Below are 20,256 nucleotides of genomic sequence, written 5' to 3' on the forward strand. Positions count from 1 at the left end.
ACTACATATCTCACAGGTATTTTATGAGGATTAATGGATACAAGGTCTACAGTTAAACAGAGTAATGTACTAATACTGCAAACATCTGGATGGAACTTTTCTGCTATCAAAATTATACTTGCTAACCAGTAATCAGATACTGTAGTACCATAATCTGTGGCAAATGGTTTGACTGTCTGGTTTGCTCACAGTTTGCTGTATCAGTGGTACACACTGCATGGGGAAAGCTGCCTCTTCACTGTGTTGTGGATCAGTTTGCATATCCTTTTGAAAATGAAAGAGGAAGCTTTTTCTTCATCACAAACAGCTACAGTTGCCAGGAGAGCCCCCTGGAATGCAAGCTAGAGCTGGGAACCATTAACAAACCTCCAGAGGGACACTGGCTTCTTATTAATGTCTCTCAAAGACTGGCAAAAGTTTCACCTATCCACATGCAAACCAAAGAGATGAAGAAAATTATTTGTCCATGTAGTTACAGTATTTTGAGTCTTGGCTAAGCAAATGATGACTTTTTTTTTAAAACAGTTGATCCCAAACTGAACTGTGTACACTATATAGAAATACATGGATGGCTACAAAGGTAAAAACAGGCTAGATATTAAGTGTGTTGAAAGCCAAAAATTAAAATATAACACCTACTACTACTACTACAAAGTAACAGCAATAATAAAGACTTAACTCAAAAAAACTAAACAAAATACTAGGAAAACACATTATTCAGAGGGATCTAAGCAGAAAGCTCTCAGAGTGTGGCTGTCCTCCTCCTGTATGTACCAATGTCGTAACAAGGACAGAACATGCTCTTTCTTCTCAAGCAAGGAAACCAAAGACCAAACACATTTTGAGGAAGAGACGAAATCAAGATTACATACACAGAGGCAAAACATGTCAGAGAACAAGTACCAGTACATATCACCTGTTCATCTTTGAGCAAATAACTATGTGTACATTGACAGAGAATATTTCAAGAAGTATTGTATAAAAGAATAAACTGCAACTTCTGAAGACTAAAAGCTTGCCTTTCTATTTACATATTTATTCTTAAAACTTCAGACAGAACATCATTTAATAAAAGCTTGGCCAGAGCTCCAAGAGGCTACTCTACAGCTATCAACTATGGGAGTACTTTATACAGGAGTTTGGTACAGGAATCATAGTTGCTTACACTTCAGTAAGACTGGTTATTTTAGGGAGAGAGGGGTTTTTTCCACAGATCATCACAACAACATTTTATCCTGGTAATCAGTATAAAACCCAAGTGAGTAAAGAGTCTTTTTGACTTCTTAACAATTGACATGAAATAATGATGGCGTACTTCCAAGGGGTCTGTCTTGCTAAGATGAGACAAGAGTTACTAAGCAAAATCTATTTCCTAGCTGACAAATCCAGGAGCAGCATAATATTAGGAGGGCACAGAAGCCAGATGAAATAGCTGTCTGGGATAAAGGAAACTTGAAGACCACGTCTTAGGTTAGAATTTGAGCTGGCTTTTGGTTCTTTTATCTCCACAAAAAACTGCCAAGATCAGTAAATGCAGACTGAATCTCCCCCTTTCTTCTGGCAGGAGACGTTGCTATCTATCTGCTTATCTATCACACACAGCTAGAGAAGACAAACTCATTTAACCTGGTGACTACATGCTCCTAGAAGTATGTTTAGATTACCATCCCACAGACAAACTGGATTACTGACAGGAAGGTGCAATAACCAAACCCTTCAAAATCCTACCTGCAGGGCAACATAAAGAGCTTCAAGTTAGCAATGAAGGACTGAAACAGCAGCTAAAGAAACTCTCAGAAAATTAACTGAGATACCTGGGATATTCAGGCCAAGCAAATACTCTCACTAATTACTACTTAGGAGAATACTACTCACACAAACATCAGCCTATCAAATACATTCTGTTAGCAAAGTAACACGTATCTTATGGGCTTATTTCTGTTGTTTGTAAGAGCATTTCTCAGTAAGGCTCTCACTGGAGCTATCCAGGATCAAACCAGCAAAACGGAGAGATGCTGGATGGGTGACAAAGGAATGCAAAAGGTTTTACTCTTATTAAAAATGACTTGAAGTAATTTTTTTAAATAGTAAAAAAAAAAAATCCTTGGAAGGAACACTGTTCCATCAAGCTTGTTAGTATGAAACATGATTGTGACATTGACAAGTACCAAAATACATAGTTCCTACACGAGTAGAAAACTGAAATAAGATGCATTTAACAGCTCTCAGATTCTGGGATATTGCCACAAACACCAAGTTTACACACTCAGTCTCCTGTAGCCTGATCAGCTCCCAGCTGAAAATAAAGGCAATCATAATTACCCTTCTGAACTATATGGAAAGAAAAGGTGATTGGAAAGAAAAGGAACTGCCATTTTGCAAATATTGTCTGAAATTAATTATTATTTTTTTAAAAAGAGAGAAATGTACCAAAACCAGTTTGCAGGCCTCTAGTTCAGACACACTGCAGGGAAAAGGTACACATGAGTAAAGAGAGTCATAAAGGCACATGCTCTCATGTGGCTTTAGGGGTTAGACAAGTTCTTTCTGACACCAAGAGCAGAGCTATGATGTATACTCAAGTTCTCAAGGATGTCTGTTGCTTCCCAACTGTTGGGCAAATGAGAAAAAACAAGAAGAAAATTGTACTGAGAGAACAGGGAAGCCTCTTAATCCATATTTAGTGCCTAGAAAAACAAAAATCTTAGAAAGTGATTTCTTGATAGTCATGAGGAGACATACAAAGTCCAGAACCTATAAACAGACAACTGACCAGGTTTTGCCATGCTGAAAACATTTCACTGAATCAGGCTTTTAAGCACCAAAATATCTTCATGCATAGAACATGAAATTACTATAGTATCACTGTAAAGATCCTTGGAGAGATGCATAGAGCCCTGTGAAACGATCATGGTCCTGGACCTGAAATATAAAGATACTTTTGATGTGGAAGTCTGACCAAAATGCAGAAATGGGTCTCCTACTACTCAGACAGAAACCACTTTCATTTCTAAGTGGAAGGAACTATTTGCAAAACTGACTGGACAAAGCCCTGGTCTAAATTCAGTGTTTACTCTGAGAGGGAGATTGGATTAAATGACCTTCCAGAGTGAAGGGTTCTATGATTACTCAGACACTAAACTAGGAATAAAAATATCTGGGTCTAATGCCCAGTGGTAGTCCCAAGACTACACTTCTAAACAGTTAAAATGAATGTGACTACTGTAAAATCTGTTCCACTCAGCTCCACTGGAATGAGTTCTGTTGTACAAGATTAAGTAGTCTGCTGTTGTAGGTTTTGTTCAGCCTGGAAAGCAGTTTTTTCAGACACAGGATAACAGAACTATGGGTCAAAGGGTCCAGAAACTGTTTTTCAGTACTCTTATTCAAGAGAAATACGATAACCTTGCCTTAAAGGACAGAGTGGCAAGAGAAGTGAGCTAGAAATTTTAAGAGAGAATACTTGGAGCAAAATAATATCCCATAGCTCCCTATGATATCTTAAAATACTTGGCATCAAATGGGGTGCCTAAGTGCCAGGGGGCGGAGACAACTGGAGAGATGCCTTCACTTAAAGGTTTACTGCCCTGCATAGAAGCTGTCATGGCATATTGCAGCCTGAAGGCATGAAGCATGGGCAGTAAGCCTTCCCCCTGTAGTCAAGTGAAGCAATACAAACTATCTTAGCGTGGCCTAGAAATTTCTGGCAGTGCAGTGCACTATTGATGTGGAAGTCAAATAAACTATGCCTAGAGGAAAGCTTTCCAACACTGTCTGAATTGCTCTTGATATGCCTGAGATTTTAGAAAAAGAAGACAAGACAAAGCCTACAGGAAAAGTTGCCTCTCAACAGCAGACTACCCTTCATTTGGAAAGGTTTGAGATTATACTGCATTGGGGTGGTGGGGAATAAAAATCAAATACTATGAGCTCTGGAGCACTGAGTTTTAAGAATTACTTGGTAGAAGAAGATGGTTGTCACCTGAATACTTTGTCTCCAAAACCAACCCCCCCAATATGGGGGCAGATTTTTAGATGACAGACACAATGTCTGAGGAAAATACATAGCACCAAGGAAAGAACAGAGACTGATTCTTGAGTATTTTGAGTACCTGCCAGGTAGCGGTGCTTGCGTACTTGTCTTTTCTTGCTATCAGGCATGCAAAAACAGGACAAGCATTGAAAATAAGGCTGCTATGCTTGAATGAAGGTCCTCTATCATTTTGAGAGGCCAGATCTGAAGACAGATCCAGCAGGATACTCTAAACGGATAGTCTCTCTCCTTTTGGGCAGTGGAACACCCCAAGCTCATTTATAAAAATGCAGAAAGATACCATTATATTTTGCTTAGTTTTGAAGGCCAGGCATTTAGACAACTCAGATATGTGTTCTTCTGTGAGAAGTAGAAGCAAGAGGTAACTCTGACATATTAAAAAAGGACCTGTCTCAAAAACAGTTTTTTGAAGCTAGTAGCAGCCTCTGCAGCTATGAAAGTCAGAGATCATCACCAGTAAAGGAAGTCCAACCATTGAAATAAAGTGTGAAGAGGAAAAAAAGGAGAAAAGCTCTAGAACTAGAGATCCTGTGGGACAACAAAAAAAAATGCAGTATATTTTCTTGTATATTCTGTTAGTACATAAATACATACAGCAACTCATACACACATGTGCATAGACACAGCTGCCTGAGGGAGAATTGCAGCTTCCCAGTCTGGGTCTATCAAAGAAATCCACTTTGATTCTGAAAAATTTATTTGTAAAACAAGAAAATGAACCACTCACATTGATCCCCCAAACACTTCAGCATCTGACTCCTTGGGAAAAAAAAAAACCTGTTTTTTTCTATTCCTTATCGATACTGAGCAGGCTTGTAAGTAGATGATCACATACTAGCTCATCTTGAATACACGGAAGAAAATACAGACACCTAACCATTTCAAAGTTTATTGAATACTGATTTGCCCCTTCCCCAGATCTAACAAGTTTATGGAATTGGTCATCCTTCACAAAATCACCAGATATACAAACATGTTTTGCCTGCATAGGCAGGATGCTTTTGTTTACATTTGTTGTGAGGTCCAAGGTAGTCCCTTCCTTCCAAACCTTGATAACATTGTCAATAAGTTAAGCAGCACAGACATTTTAAAAAATTAAGATACTGCCTGTCTTTTTCGCTGGTACCTTGCTTTTGTTCTGTTTTGCAAAAAATACAAAGACACGATAGGAGCACTGCCTCATCTCCAGAGCTGCAGCATGGAGCATCTGCTCTGTGTTATTGTCCTGGACTTCACACTGGTGTCCTGACTCAAGGCTGCCACTGAGCTACTTCGACACTTCAGAGAGAGCAGGGACAGAATCATTAAGAATGAGTGAACCCTGCTGAATGTAAATCACACAAACAATTACGAGACTAAATATACTAAAAGGTTTAAAACTGCCAACTCACAGATATGAAAATACGTGCTTCTAGGACAGAATACTAAAAGGAAAGGAAACTGTTCTGTCTACTTTCAGACTGATCCACACATACAACAACAACAAAAACCAGAATGATTACTCTTGCCTATTTCCTGAATTGGTAAACATCAAACTCCAAGCTTGCTTTATGGAAGCAACTTAAGTTTTCCCAGGAGAAACTGGGCAGAAGAAATATTCTGCAAACTAACTAGCTTCTTAAAAGTGTTCATTATTTCACCATTTCCTTTCTGAAATACCACTTCTCCAGTTTCCAAAGTTGTACAGTAGATTCTGCATTATAATTAAGTCAGTGTAAGAACACTGTCCTTTCTGAATTTCCAATTTGAAAACTAATAGGAGTATGCTGTTGCCCTCCAATAATTATGTAGCTAAAAATACTGATAACCCTAGACAAGTATAATAAATCAGAATAGTTGCTTGCGACTCCGTCATTATATTCATCACTTGGGACTCAGTATCTTAATTACTATATTAAACTACATATGCTAATATCAGCTAAAAAAGTACTACACTCTGAACTGGAAGCCGCTCATTCACAATAAAGAAATCTGAAGAACCAGAAAAGTGAAGAAATGCAGAAATGAATCAGTATGTCCTATACACTCACCACAGGAAGTGAAAGTAAACTTATTTTACTGATAGCAAATGTTCACATCTCACTGGATTTCTTGCAAAGCGTATCTTAAATATTCTGTATATTTTTAAACTTTCAAAGTAAAGCTGTGTTTTTACCCAAATCTAAGGTTATGAAGTACGAAGTCCTGCCAATCATTTCAATAACAGATGTCATTATTTTGAGCCACATAGCCGTATTTCAGGGTTGGGGAATACTAGCTCTTCCAATCTGTCTTTGCAGAATGCTTCACTTCAAGATTAGAATCTCTCTGCAAATGGAAGACTTACCTTGGCATCTCCATCAGGTAAGAAGAGATAAGCTCCACTTTTATCCCGGTTACTTGTAGTTCCATACCAAGCAAACTCCACCTTCATTTGATGATTTTTACCATCTTCTTTGGTATTTATTTTCTAAGGACAAAGAATCATGTTTGAAATAGTTGACACATTTGGGTTTCCACAAATAAGAACAGAAGTTCTTGAAAAAGTAAAACATAATGTTCTGAAATATAATGTAACACACCTCCAGTAATCCAGACATTCCAGAAAACCACAGTTTCATGTAAGAATTTTCTAATATTATATTATCCATAGAATTCTGCATTTCTTTTATCTTGAATAGTCTGTCTGGCTTCTCCGGCCTACTATTCCTCATATATATATTATAGTCTGCTAAAACTGCTTCTGAATTCTCAACTTCCAAAAGCTGGTAAACTGCAAGTCCCAGAGGTGGTAGATGCGCCACAAAAGAGACCTGTTGGGAGCAAAGAAGAAGCCATTATTAAAAATACCAAAGTATCAACTTTTTATACTAAATTTATGCTCACAGTAACTCCCCTTTTACTTCATAATAGCTCAAGTTGTGTTATGTTTTTGTAGTAACTATGTGGACAACACAAAGATGTTTCAACTATCACTGAGCACTGCTTATGCAGCATCAGAGCCTTCTCTGCTCCTCATGCTGCCGCAGCAGCAAGGAGGATGGTGGTACACAAGAAGTTGACAAAGTAGCTATTGAGAAGCACTTCATCAATTAGATAAATCATGGTTTTTAGGGCATCCCCTTCGTTGCCCTCCATTACTTCCAGAATAAATGCAGCTAGTACATTAAATCCTTGACAACAGCCAACAGATTTATTCCACCTGGCATAAGCCAGCAAAATACATTTTAATAGGACTTGATTTTGCTCTGCCTCCTGGGATGGGACACAGCTGGGACAGCCAACGAGATACTGCAGACCATATGGCATTGTGCTCAGCAACAAAAGCTGGGAGAAGGAGGAAGATGGGACATAGGTAGTGATGGTGTCTTCCCAAGTAACAGTTACATGTGATGGAGCGCTGCTGCCCTGGAGATGGCTGAACACCTGCAGGCCCATGGGAAGTGGTGAATGAATCCCCTGTTCTGCTTTGCTTGCATACATGGCTTTTTCTTTACCTATTAAACTGTATTTATTTCAATCACTGAATTTTCTCACTGTTACCCTTCCAGTTCTCTCCTCCATCTCACTGGGGAAAGTAAGCAACTGGCTGTGTAGGGCTGAGCTGCTTACTAGGGTTAATCCACAACTGAAGGACAATTGAAGACACTTATCGAATTATCTTCACAGGAACATTATCACAAAACAAGTTCAACTTAGCTGACAAGTCACAAGCAATCAAACTAAGAATTTCAGCCTGAAAGTGACACAGTGCTATTACAATAATACAGTAATATTATATCACTAAGAATTTAACAAAATACAGTTTCTGATGTGTGATCATTGACGACAATGTTCTATAATGACGTATGATTCAAAAATTTGCAGAAACTTTGTTTAAAACCAAAAACAAGATGTGGACTCAAAGTCATCTGTCTAGCCTGAGTAGAAGAGTAATAGAGATTACTACCTAGCCTCAATATCTGGAAGACACACACACACCAAAAAAAAAAAAATCAGAATCTAACTACTTAAGCCATTAAAATCATCCAGCTTGGAGTGCTTGAGCACATACAGATTGTGACTGTGTGTATAGGTTATCACTTGAAGGACGAAACTGTTTTAGAAAGGTAGGGGAAAAGACACATATTCAGCATTTTGTATTAATGCAGCTGAAACTGAACTTTTAAATGTAACACACCATATCACAAAAGTTTAATAACTTATCAATTTAAGAAACATTCATGCTAAATATACAAGGTGTTTTTTCCTTAAAATGACTGAATTAATGGCATTATCTGCAGAAGACAGAATTGCCAATATTTGAAGTACACTTTCTGTTTTCTTCTAACTGTGAAGCTACATCTGTCAAAAAAAGACCTCAATGCTTCTTACTTATGAGTAGCATACCTGATATGCTTCATGTGATACTGTAGTTGCTCCATCCCAAATAGCACTGATCTGGACCACAACAGCTCTTCCCAAAGGAGATAATAATTTAACTCTGGGTGAATTCACATTGACTGAAACAACTGAAAATCGCTCTTGTTCTGTAGGATTATATATCAAAAGATACCTGCAAAAACATATTTGCCAAATTACTTTTTGGCAAGCAATATTCCTCCTTCAGGTTTAATATTATTGCACATAAATTTTACAAACAAAGCATTAAAACAATGTTAGAACAATAGTACATACCACAACAAATAAATACGCAAAACATAACTGAGAAACAACGGATATTTAACATCGATTGTTGGCAATCTTCTTTTCTTAATGCTATTATTTTCCAAGCTATTTTGAAAATATGTTACAATAAAAATATATCAGTTTGCCATCTTAGCTCCTGAAGTACTGTTATCAACAGCTGCAAGCAGAGCCGAGACATTTAAAGGCATTTAAAATGTATCTTTCAGGCCAAACTATTAAATTCTTATGCACAGTTGCTTTTCCTTTAACATAATTTAGAAACAATGAAGTAATGAACAAAACCTGCTATGCATATATTTATCAGATATTATTTAAAGCAACTAGTTTCTCTCTGCTATAAGGGAAAGTTCAAAATTTTTTAAATATAATTTACAAAAATTCCCTATGGTAACTGCCTGCATATACATAGACATCTTTTTATAATGTACCTATGGAATAAATAGTTTTAACATAACCTTATGTCTGTTCTTCCATTTGAACACAGATTGTGTTACTAACTGAAAAAACTAACCCTGAAACTGAATAGAGTAACTTTATTAGCCTATATATACACATACTTTCTTTTTTTAGAGGTTTGTATATTTTAACGTATAGAAAAATAGAATTACACTAGAACATCTGTGCCTTATGTATCTGTAGGACTATCATTGTACTTCTTGTCTTTTCAACGCCAAGCCCAAAGTATTCACTATTTACAACTGCTCTCTGAAGTTTCCCTCTGTTCATTTTGTCCTTTAAAAAAAATTGCCTTTAACAAGGAAAAATGTTCTTGCCAAAATTGCTAATAATTTCTCAGACACACAGCAAAACCAATATTCTATCTGCAACCTCCTTGACCCTTCCCACAGTAAAACATAGTTTACTTCTTCATGAAATATCCTGCACCAGTTTTTATGACATCCACTTCTTACTTATGAAATCACTCCTTCAGCTTTCCTTCAAAGTAGATTATCCTCATTCTCTGCTGTTCTCTATGAAGACTCCTGAGGGTTTTGTCAGTGGTTTTCTTTCTTTTCCTTTCACATCTTAGCCTTCAAATTCAATCACCACCTTCACAGATGAAATCACTTCATCTAGAATTGTCTCCTTTCACCCAAACTAGAAATCTCATTCTGTCACTTGGGTCTTTAACTTACACATCACCTGTAGCTTGAACCTCTTTCAATAATCTCACATTCTGACTGTAAGTCTTCCAGGTTCCTTACCCATACGTTTAGATGCTCTGTTCTCCATTATTCACTAGCCTGGCACTTTTGCTAACAAGTTACTGACATAGCTAACGCATAGCTAAACCCTTTAAACTCTTCTCTTTTCCAACATCAGCTCTAAACAGACTGAGGGTAGTAGCCCTCTTCCACATACATGCCAGAGGAGAGTGAGGTCGCCCTGACACCATAAAGCCTGGCTGCCAGCAGACAGAAGTGCTGAGATGATACTTTGGAAATAATGAAACAGCAAAATTTCACAGCTGAAAGGCAGCAATAAACTGCTTAGAGTTAATAAGAAAACACAAATTTAACTCCTCCTTTAGTCTGAGGGAGAAGACTTTACACAATTTCAGTGTAAAATTAGAAAGACTAAGTTAATCCACCACTAAACTACGAAAGCAACACAGATAAAACACAAAAAATATTCCTTCTTCTCCATACTACTGAAAAATCTCACCTACTTCCTTTCCATCCCATATTTTGATTCTTTTTTACAACACTAGTTTAATTTTAACAAATGCAGCTTTGCTCTATGGATACTCAGAATCCTTGTCAATCTAGCGAAGCCACCACTGTCCCCTTATCTGTCACTGTCTCCCTCTTTTTTCTGTATCAAACTTAGGCTGTTCAATTTCATAGCCCTTCACCGCTACCCTATTACCTCACAATCACTAGGAAAGCTCAACTCCAACTTCTCACTAGTTGAAAAACACAAAATCGGAGGCTATATTAGCTTTTTCTATCAGAATCTTTGCATTACCTGCCATAAAAAAAAAAAAAATCTTTCCATAAAAATTATTTTTCTTTTAACTCCCTAGACAAAAATTCCTGTGCTGAAGTCACAACTTTGGTGCATAACTACTATTTTCCTTGCATATTTGTGCATCTAACTATGGTTAAATTGCCTTGTAGCACAACAAAAAGCACTTTAGGATGCTCTTTTTGCCCTTTTTCATGATCAAGTCTCCTAGGTTACTAAACAACACAATCGTTAATCACATCCTTGGACAGCTTTTAGAGTCTTTAAGAACTTGAGGAAGACTTTGCAAGAACCTCCACTGGACTTCAATAGGTGATTTTACACCTCCGCTTAACTGAAGATGTCTTATTTTGGATAAGATTTTAATTAAAATGTTAATGTAATTTTTTGGCAACAATTGCGAGGTGAAACCAAACTAAACCACCACTGCTCTCTGTCTAGACTCCTTTAAAAGTAGGAAGAAAAAAAAAGTTAAATACTTTAAAAACTCGTCATATACTGTGAAAGAAGTGTAAGAACAGTGTCAGAAACAATACAGATCTAAGATATGATCCAATACCAAAGCTCAGAACAAATCACTATTCTCATCAACAGAATATTACAAAAATCCTTTATTTTTTCTGTAAAGTGGAATTCCTCAATTCTTATGCCTCTAAATAAAATATTAGCTTATGCATACCATTCATTTCTAGTAACACTACACATCCTCATTAAATTTCAATATTCTGCCAAACAAATGACATATTAATGTAAAAATATTTCCAGAAACTTTGTTCATTTCCTGTTGATATAAACATGTTTCACAATCCTAATTAGCTGCATGACAAATTTAACCATGATAAAAGACCTCGGGAACTGCTGTATTTTCATTATATTTCTATAGACTATATATATATATATATATATTATTTTTTTTTTTTACATTTGCACAAAACAAAGCTCTTGTTGTACCAAGGTACATATGCTTTACACCTTGAATCAATGTATTATAAGTACATTACGTGTATGCTGAGTAAGAAGGCAGTCGAATAAAGCTAGTAAAGACAGGGCAGTTTTTCAGCATTTGAAATACAGGAATTTTGCCCAGATGCTAGTATTTTGTTTTCAAATTTTATTTCAGCAGGACTTAGGCATTTATACTCAGTAAGATGTATTTCTTTTGCACATACAAAAGCACTGATTAATGTAATTAGATCACATTACTTCTGAAGTATCATTCAGCTCCCACCCTTAAATAACATCCCACTACCTTTATTTAGAATTCTATATGAAACAAAAGAGCCTAAGCTGTATCATTACAAAAGAAGTCCTCCACAAATGTAGAATACAACTGCTGTTGTTACATTGCACAGAGAAGCTACTTGACAACATTTAAAGGTTCTCTATTCCAGATTTTAAGGCAAAAACATAAATATTACTGTCTTTCAGAAATAGCAAGCAATTAGTTTCCTTTCATTATTCAGATCACTGGTCTTTGGCAATACCATAAAAAAAAACTACAAAACCTCACATCTTTTGTCCAAATAAAGGATGAGGGGTTGTGCTGGTTTGACTGAAAATGGGTCAACTTTCTTCATGCAGTTAGAAACCTTTCTTTTTTTATAGCTAGCACAGTCATTATTTGGACATAGTTGGAGAACAAGAAGATGATAACCTGGGACACTGTCAGTGTTTTTAATTGCTCTGGTCTGAGAGCCAAGGACATTCTGAGCGCTCTGCCAACAGGTGTGAGGCATCGAGGAAGGGGGGCATGGATAGAGCAGAGCTTGACTAACATCCAGACTGATCAATAAGAGTATTCCATCCCATTAGTGTCACATTTTAGATATAAGGAGATTTGGGCCTTCCACTTTTTTCTCTCTTCTGCTCTCACTACCTGGGGTGCAGCCAGGGAGTTTCAGTTGGGACATTTAGTTTGGCTTTTTGCCATTTTGCAGAGGCCTCTGGGTTCTTCTGCCTTTTTAACTCTTTTTTTTTTTTTTTTTCTTTCTCTTTTTGGATCAGCTGTTGGGACCGGGTGTGGCTTCCTGGGACTGGCTGCTTGGTGTGGACAGAGTTCATGGGGAATTGCCTTGAATATCTTTTATTTCTATTATATATATCTATCTACTACTAGTGTATTAGTATTTTGTTATTTTATTAAACTGTGTTTATCTCAATCCAAGTTTTTCCATTCCCTTTTGATTCTCTCCCTTATTAGGGGGATGGGGGAGGGAGTGAACGAGTAGCTATCGTGGTTGTATTGGTAGCTCAGGTTAAACCACGACAGGGGTTTTTAATACTTACTTGTAAAACTCTGATTAAAAGTTTTACCCAAAAATATTTTAGTTTAGAAACACCATTACGGCCAAGTGTCAGCCATCATTTCTTTTGCATATTCAAGATAATAAGGAATTCTGAAACTATTTTAATATACACAGTATTGAAACAAAAGGAAATCATATAACTTTCTACAGATAAAACCATGGCAAATTTACTCACAAAGAGACCACATATTCCATCTGTGCACTAGGAGCAGGAATAAACAGGACTCAGCCCCCCCAAAAATGAGATACAGGTGCAGATTTGAGCTTTTAATCCTAAACTGGATGCATCTCTGATATGCAAATATTTGTGGTTTTAGAAAAGCAGATCCTGCCACCTGCTTTTCAGTCAGCTTTGGAAAGATATACCTAGAATTTCTTTACCCTACACTTTTCTGGGTCTCTGAAACCCAGAACGAGTATATTTTATTCATACAAGCATGATCTTTTTGCCTATATAGCCTACCATATGCCATTAATAAACCCTTCTATCAAACACATACATACAAGTGTCAAAGAATATTTTGACTAGTCTTTCCTGTAGTAAGGATTTAACTTACTGTGAAACATTTTCAGCCAGAGCTAAAAAAAAGCCATTCCCCATTCTTATTTCAAGTAATTTCTTTACGGAGTTATCAAGAAAGTATTTAAACCGGTGTACCTATATCCATAGGCAAAATACGAATAAAGCAAATTCAGATCACTAACAACTTAAATCTCTGTCTCCTAAAAGAACACTATTCCAAATTTTGTTTCTTAAAATTAAAAGTTACAGTATTTCAGACCGCTGCTCATTTAGCTTCGCTGATGTGCGTAAACATTTGGGCATACATATATGTAGATACATACACACATGTACTGGTAACACCTACAACACAATTATAATTTTCTTTTAAAGTTCATTCAATGCTGTCTTCACAAATTATGCATTCAACTAATGTGAGAAACCAGAACTCATTACTAGTAAATATTAGAGGATCATCCATGACAAAGAATTATTCAGAAAAGCACCTCTTCAAGGCACTTGGACTCACAGTAGTTTAGGACAACAGCTTTCATTGCTCAGTGGAACACATTTATTCAAGTTTGCTTTGAGAACCATTTCCCTGAGGCACTTGATCTCAGACTGATCAGTTTTACTAGAAACTCTCTGATGAACCTTTGCAGACAGATAAGAGCATTCCCCATTGTAGCTCATCAGAACCAGTTCTCTGGGCACATATGCACAAGTTCAACACAAAGTTACATGAACAGCACCTATGAAGATGGTTAGTTTCTTTCCCTCTTCTATTACAGAGGCTAAGCCAAAAAACAGCTAGGTGGTGAAAAAAAACCAAAACTGCTACAAGTACATCCAAAACTGAGAAAAGATACAAGCCACAAAACCAAATCATATGCTATGTCAACAGTCTTCCACTGAAGAACAAAAAAGAATCTAAGCATGTAAGTTCTCCTGAAATGTTAAAGGTGGGGGGAATGAAAGGGAGGGGAAAATAATGAATACACATTAAAATGCTTTAAGCCCTAAAGAAAAGAACTGAAGTAACTCTGCATATGTTAAAAATCACCAGAAGGACTGGTGGGTTAGAAACCAGAATTCAACTAGAAAAGTGTTCTGACATGTCAGCATTTGATGGACTTTGATGAACTAAGATTCTGGAATTCTAAACAAAACTGAAATTCTCTAAGCAAAGTCATCTCACTGGGATGATAAAACAATAAAAACTCCAGACATCAAATGGGGGACCAGGAGAGAATAAAAAACATTCCGTATCTCAAAATATACTTTGAAAGATGCAAGAGTCAGTAGATAGTAACATTGTTTAATTAGTACATACTGATGTGTATGAGGTGGAAACAAAATGGAGATTAGTATTTAAACTCCATAAAGCACTGCTTGACATGGCAGCCACTAAAAATACTATTAAAAAAACTGTATTATGTTACTTCTGCTGTAAATTGGAGGCTTAAGAAAAAAAAGAAAAGCCTGAGAAATCTAGAATCATAAAAAATCAGAACCACAACCATCTACTTAAAACAGACATTTATCTGTGCATTGCAAACACATACAACCTCCCATGAAGAAAAGCGTTACAACTTCCTTGCACTGAAGCCCAAGGAAACATGTAATAGAGACTTACTTTTCTCAACTATTTAATACAGAAAAAAACCTAAAAAATAACTGGACTACAGAAATCACTTGTGTTATTTAAAAAGTTCTCTCATTGCTTCAGAGGGCCGTAAGAAAAAACTTGGAGCAAAAACTAACCATAACAATTCCTTTTTCTTAAGAGGAAAACCTCTGCTGAATATGTACTAAAAACACTAGGTTAGGAAAAAAAAAGTTATATCAAGTTACTTAGTTATGTTCAAAGCTCTTACGGTCTCTCACATAAGAGTCAAGGCCTCCTTAGTCTGATTAGTACGATTAAAGTGACATGTTAAATACAGGTACCCTCATGCATTTTTCTCCATATCTGGTCAAGTTTGCGTGCATTTCTGCTATGAATTACTAAAGATGGAAGGAGTCTACAAACTAATCGTTCTGAAAACAGATGCCATATAAATGCCATATATATACAACCTGAATTGTCCCTTAATCAACTTTTTTTTTTACCACACCCCACCCCCCCCCCCCCCCCCCAAAAAAGGGGATTTGGGACACCATCTGGAATCATCTGGTCATGCTGCTCTTCTAGTTCTAGAAGAAGTAGACATATCCTAATATCTCAAACCATGTTCTTAATATTCCTTTAAGAACAAGACTAATCATCAAAAGCCAACTGTGCAGGCTCGTAATCATGACACTCTCCTTGATGGCAGATAAATGCTTTTTTCTAGAACTCTTCTATCAGTTACTAAATTGAGCTTTAGAATTGAAACGTTTCACAGCATTTTGAGACACTTTTCAGTCCTATTCAAAATTTATTTAGCAAGAAAGTTAGGTAATGAAGAAAGTTTTGGACTAAGTCACTCAAAATCTCACGCATTAAAATCATGTGACTAATCTAGTTCCTGAAAGCACTGAAGTCTGATTCATGTTTATTTTTAAGAAAATTGGATACTGCAGGTATTTTTAAAACTATCTTCATTTCCCCGTCTGCCATGAATATTTTTTTTTTTAAATCTAAGAAGTTTTCCTGATATTATCCAAATTATACTTTTTTCTAATACACTATTCAAAACACCAAACTCTAAACTTGTGTGTGTCTTGAACTACTACCAATGATATTTGGTTCACAACTTTATTTTAATAGTTGCAAACCCTACCAAAAAGTAAGGAACCAAATTCAGAACATGGCAATTAAGAATGTGGAAATCAAACTCTCGGTTAATTTTGAATTAAAAAGTCCATAAGCCCCTACACAATTATTTAATGTATTTATTAAGAGATATGCATTACTTGTCCAATAATCCAAAAATAATTTTCTTAGTTCATATTCAGAAAGGAAGAAAACCAGTAATAACTAAGAGATTGAATAATTCTGCAGAGGTTGCCTTTTTTTCCCCCCCCCACCCCAGACGGGAAAATATACTTTCATGTCAAACCATACCAACTAATTTAGAGAAATATGATGTTAGGGATTTAGGATTTTTTTTTTCCTAAATACAACAGGATACATACATCTACTATACATGCTACATATATATGGGGCGAGGGAGAGGTAGTGGCAAAATCCAGAATTTCCCAGTATCAGAAAATAAGCCTTGACTTTTGCATTCCTATAGAGGACTGATCTGTTGCTACTAACGTAAATAGTTATTACTCAACACTTCTGATCTCATTGGAAACATACCTACCCACAGTAAAAAAAAAAAAAAAAGTTCAAAATAAAATAAATGTATTACTCTGCAAACCGTTAATGTGTAAAACCGTTAAAATACCCAACACTCAGACAGCTCTTTCATCAAAAGCAATACAGAAACACTTCCTTTTAGAGCACATCTGCCAAGTGCCAAAATGACATTTGTCAGAGGAAAAACTTTTTATTCTAAACAGGAAATTCCTTTTGCCTATATGACAAACAGCATAAATTGCTGTGCTTGTGCATTAGGGACAGCAGTTGTAAGCAGAGCTATTCTCTCATTATAGGAACTAGTTCTCATACAAACACCAGGTAACATTTCAGGTCACTGGAAGGTCTTACATGCCTTAAGCTAGTCCATTCTTTTCATTTATTTCAGTTGTTCGAATAAAAGACAGTATTTACAAAACAGATTAGCCCATAACCTTAGGCCATGCTGGGTACTGCAAAATACCCTTGTTTACTAGAACTCTCAACACTACATTCAGGTGAAAAAAAAGCAAATGTAGATATTAATTACAAATAATACAACAGTGGACTAAAAGGTTGCTGTAGTTTGACCTCTAAACAAGAATAAGATTCAACAGAACAACATTGGACAAATGCTGCAATCACTATTCTTGAAAACATCAAAAACTGTTCATACTGTTCTGCAGCCCAAGCACCCATTTTGCTAATATAGAATTAAATTTAATTACTTCACAGAAAACAATATTTCTTCCAGTGATGTCCTCCTTCTTTCCACTGCAAGGATGATTCACTTTGTAACAAACCTGTATGTATTTCTAGATTTATATTCCTCATTATCAACCTTTTCAAAGGCTGAACAGATGATGCTCTTTCAACATCTCTTCGGTCTGAGTACTCCTGTTTCCTCGTTAAACCTCCACAAAATCTCATCTCCATCACTCTGAGTATAGAACACTATTTCAGACGTATTTTTTACATAGTACATTTCCATTCAAATCATCCAAAAGCAAAACTGCCTCCAGTACCATACGAATAACTATCAATCTGATCTTCCGTAATGCCTAGTCTTTTTCTGCTTCACTAGTGCCTATTTGGTTGGTCCCTACATTATTCTTCCATGTGGTGTGTAATCCTTCAACTTGCTTACTTCATTTCTTTCTTTGACTATGAAATATTTGCTCCAGTTAACTAAGATGGGTTTAAATACTAATCCTATATAGTTTGTTCCCACTAAGACTTCAAATTCTATTTACATTCTATTGGCATGATTGACAAAAACAGAAAATAATTTGTGATTTTATAATCTAAATAATTTCCTGGGTTTTTTGTTTTTGCCTCACTTGAACAAAAAACCCCACCCTGCTCAGATGAATACCCAAATATACAACTTGAATAATATATGATATCCAACAATTATCAATGAACATTTAAGTAACAGCTAGGCAACTACCAAGTTTGTCTGTTAACAGAGTGAAGGTAGCACTGGCAAAAATGTATTTACAACAAACCCACTACAAATTAAATGATAGTGTGGCATTAAAACATGACACTAAATCTGCTTTTTTGCTTTTCAGTTTTTGAAAAAGGGGATCAGATTTACTTCTACGTTCTTGTTTGGGTTAGTGGCTTGCTTGTTGTGTTTGTGGTTTTTATTTTGTTTGGGTTTGTGTTCTGGTTTTGTTTTTTTTTAAATTTTTGTCTGTCTATTTTGAGAGTGAACTTTCAGAAAATGCTACACCAACATAAGCTCAAAACACCAAATGAAACTACAGGGAAAGTATGCTTTAAAATGCATCAACACAATTATACTGGGTGTTTCAAAAAGACGGACCCAATCTGAAATCACCACTGCTTTGAAATTGGGCTAATCTTTTTGAAATACCCTGTATTACCACACTTAGTTTCAATAATTGCTACAGCTTCAATGTATACCACCTCTGAGATACAGCAGAGATGCTGAAATCATTAGTGTTTATAACTGTACAAACCTAAACATTCAATTAACTAGAAAAGTATTTTGTGAGGAAAACCTTATGATCCAAGAGCTGTAGTCTCAGATATACTGATATCTGCCCCTGTACTCGGCACTGGTGAGGCTGCACCTTGAACACTGTGTTCAGTTTCGGGCCCCTCCCAACAAGAAAGATATTGAGGTGCTGGAGCTAGTTCAGAGAAGGGCAATGAAGCTGGTGAAGGGTCAGAGCACGAGCCTGATGAGAAGCAGCTGAGGGAACTGGGGCTGTTTATCCTGGAGAAAAGGAGGCTGAGGGGAGACCTTATCGCTGTCTACAACTCCCTGAAAGGAGGTTGTAGCACAGAGGGTGTTGGTCTCTTCTCCCAGGTAGCAAGTGATAGGACAAGAGGAAATGGCCCCAAGTCACGCCAGAGGAGGTTCGGATTAGGTATTAGGAAAAACTTCTTCATGAAAAGGGTTGTCAGGCATTAGACCAGGCTGCCCAGGGAAATGGTTGAGTCACCATCCCTGGAGGTGTTTAAAAGGTGCATAAATGACATTCTTAAGGACATGGTTTAGAAGTGGGCTTAGAATCACAGCATGTCCTGAGTTGGAAGGGATCCATAAAGATGACTGTGTCCAAATACTGCACAGACAACCCCACAGTTCACACCACGTGTCTGAGGGTGTTGTCCAGTCTCTTCTTGAACACTGTCAGGCTTGGGGCTGTGACACCTCCCTGGGAGCCTGTTCCAGTGCTCCACCACCCTCTGGGGGAAGAACCTTTTCCTCATGTCCAACCTAAACCTCCCCTGGCACAACTTCCTGCCATTCCCTAGGGTTCTGTCATTGGTCACCAAAGAGAAGAGATCAGCACCTGCCCCCACTCCTCCCCTTTTGAGGAAGCTGTAGCTTGGCATCGAGGTCTCTCGTCAGTCTGCTCCAGGCTGAATGAACCAAGTGACTTCAGCTGCTTGGCAGTGTTAGGTTAACGGCTGGACTCGACCTTAAAGATCTTTTCCAAACAAAACAGTTCTATGATTATACACTGTCAGATCTAAACATGAAACTTGTGACACTGGGTGTTCTAATAAAAATTCAAGTTAAGCAAACAGTTCTCCTCTATATAGTCAGACAAAATGAAGTTCTCCTGAAAAGGAGATTCCGATACCTTCCCAAGGGGCTTTGCATTGACCGGACAAAATCTAAGTAGATTTTTCTTCTTGTAAATTTAAGAATCCTAATTTGGGAATACCAATACTGTAACAGATATAAAAAAAAAAACAAAACAAAAAAAAAAAACCAAAACAAACAAACAAACAACAAAAAAAAAAAAAAAAAAAGAAAAAAAACAACCGCAATCAATTGCTATCTAAGCAGAAACCCTTATAATCCAATTAAGCTCTTGATTATAGAGTAGAATATTAATCTTGAATATATATAATCAAATATTGTTATATATTAACAAATATTAAGATTTTTGCCTCTTCCTAAACAAGACATTTTCTAGTTTAGATTCCTACTGGATTTTTT

General features: G+C 36.6%; 1 protein-coding gene across 2 annotated transcripts in view; it reads right to left on the reverse strand.

The window, feature by feature from the left end:
• Positions 1-20,256, reverse strand: part of MAN2A1 (mannosidase alpha class 2A member 1) — a 112,245-nt gene that overhangs the window by 28,866 nt on the left and 63,123 nt on the right. For both annotated transcript variants that reach the window (XM_065046649.1, XM_065046650.1), the window contains exons 13-15: positions 8,423-8,588; positions 6,616-6,846; positions 6,381-6,503 (exon numbers count right to left, since the gene is read on the reverse strand). In XM_065046649.1, coding sequence (XP_064902721.1) covers positions 6,381-6,503; positions 6,616-6,846; positions 8,423-8,588 — 520 coding nt within the window. The remainder of the gene's footprint in view (positions 1-6,380; positions 6,504-6,615; positions 6,847-8,422; positions 8,589-20,256) is intronic.

This window comes from Columba livia, chromosome Z, assembly GCF_036013475.1.
Source record: "Columba livia isolate bColLiv1 breed racing homer chromosome Z, bColLiv1.pat.W.v2, whole genome shotgun sequence".
Lineage (NCBI taxonomy): Eukaryota > Metazoa > Chordata > Aves > Columbiformes > Columbidae > Columba > Columba livia.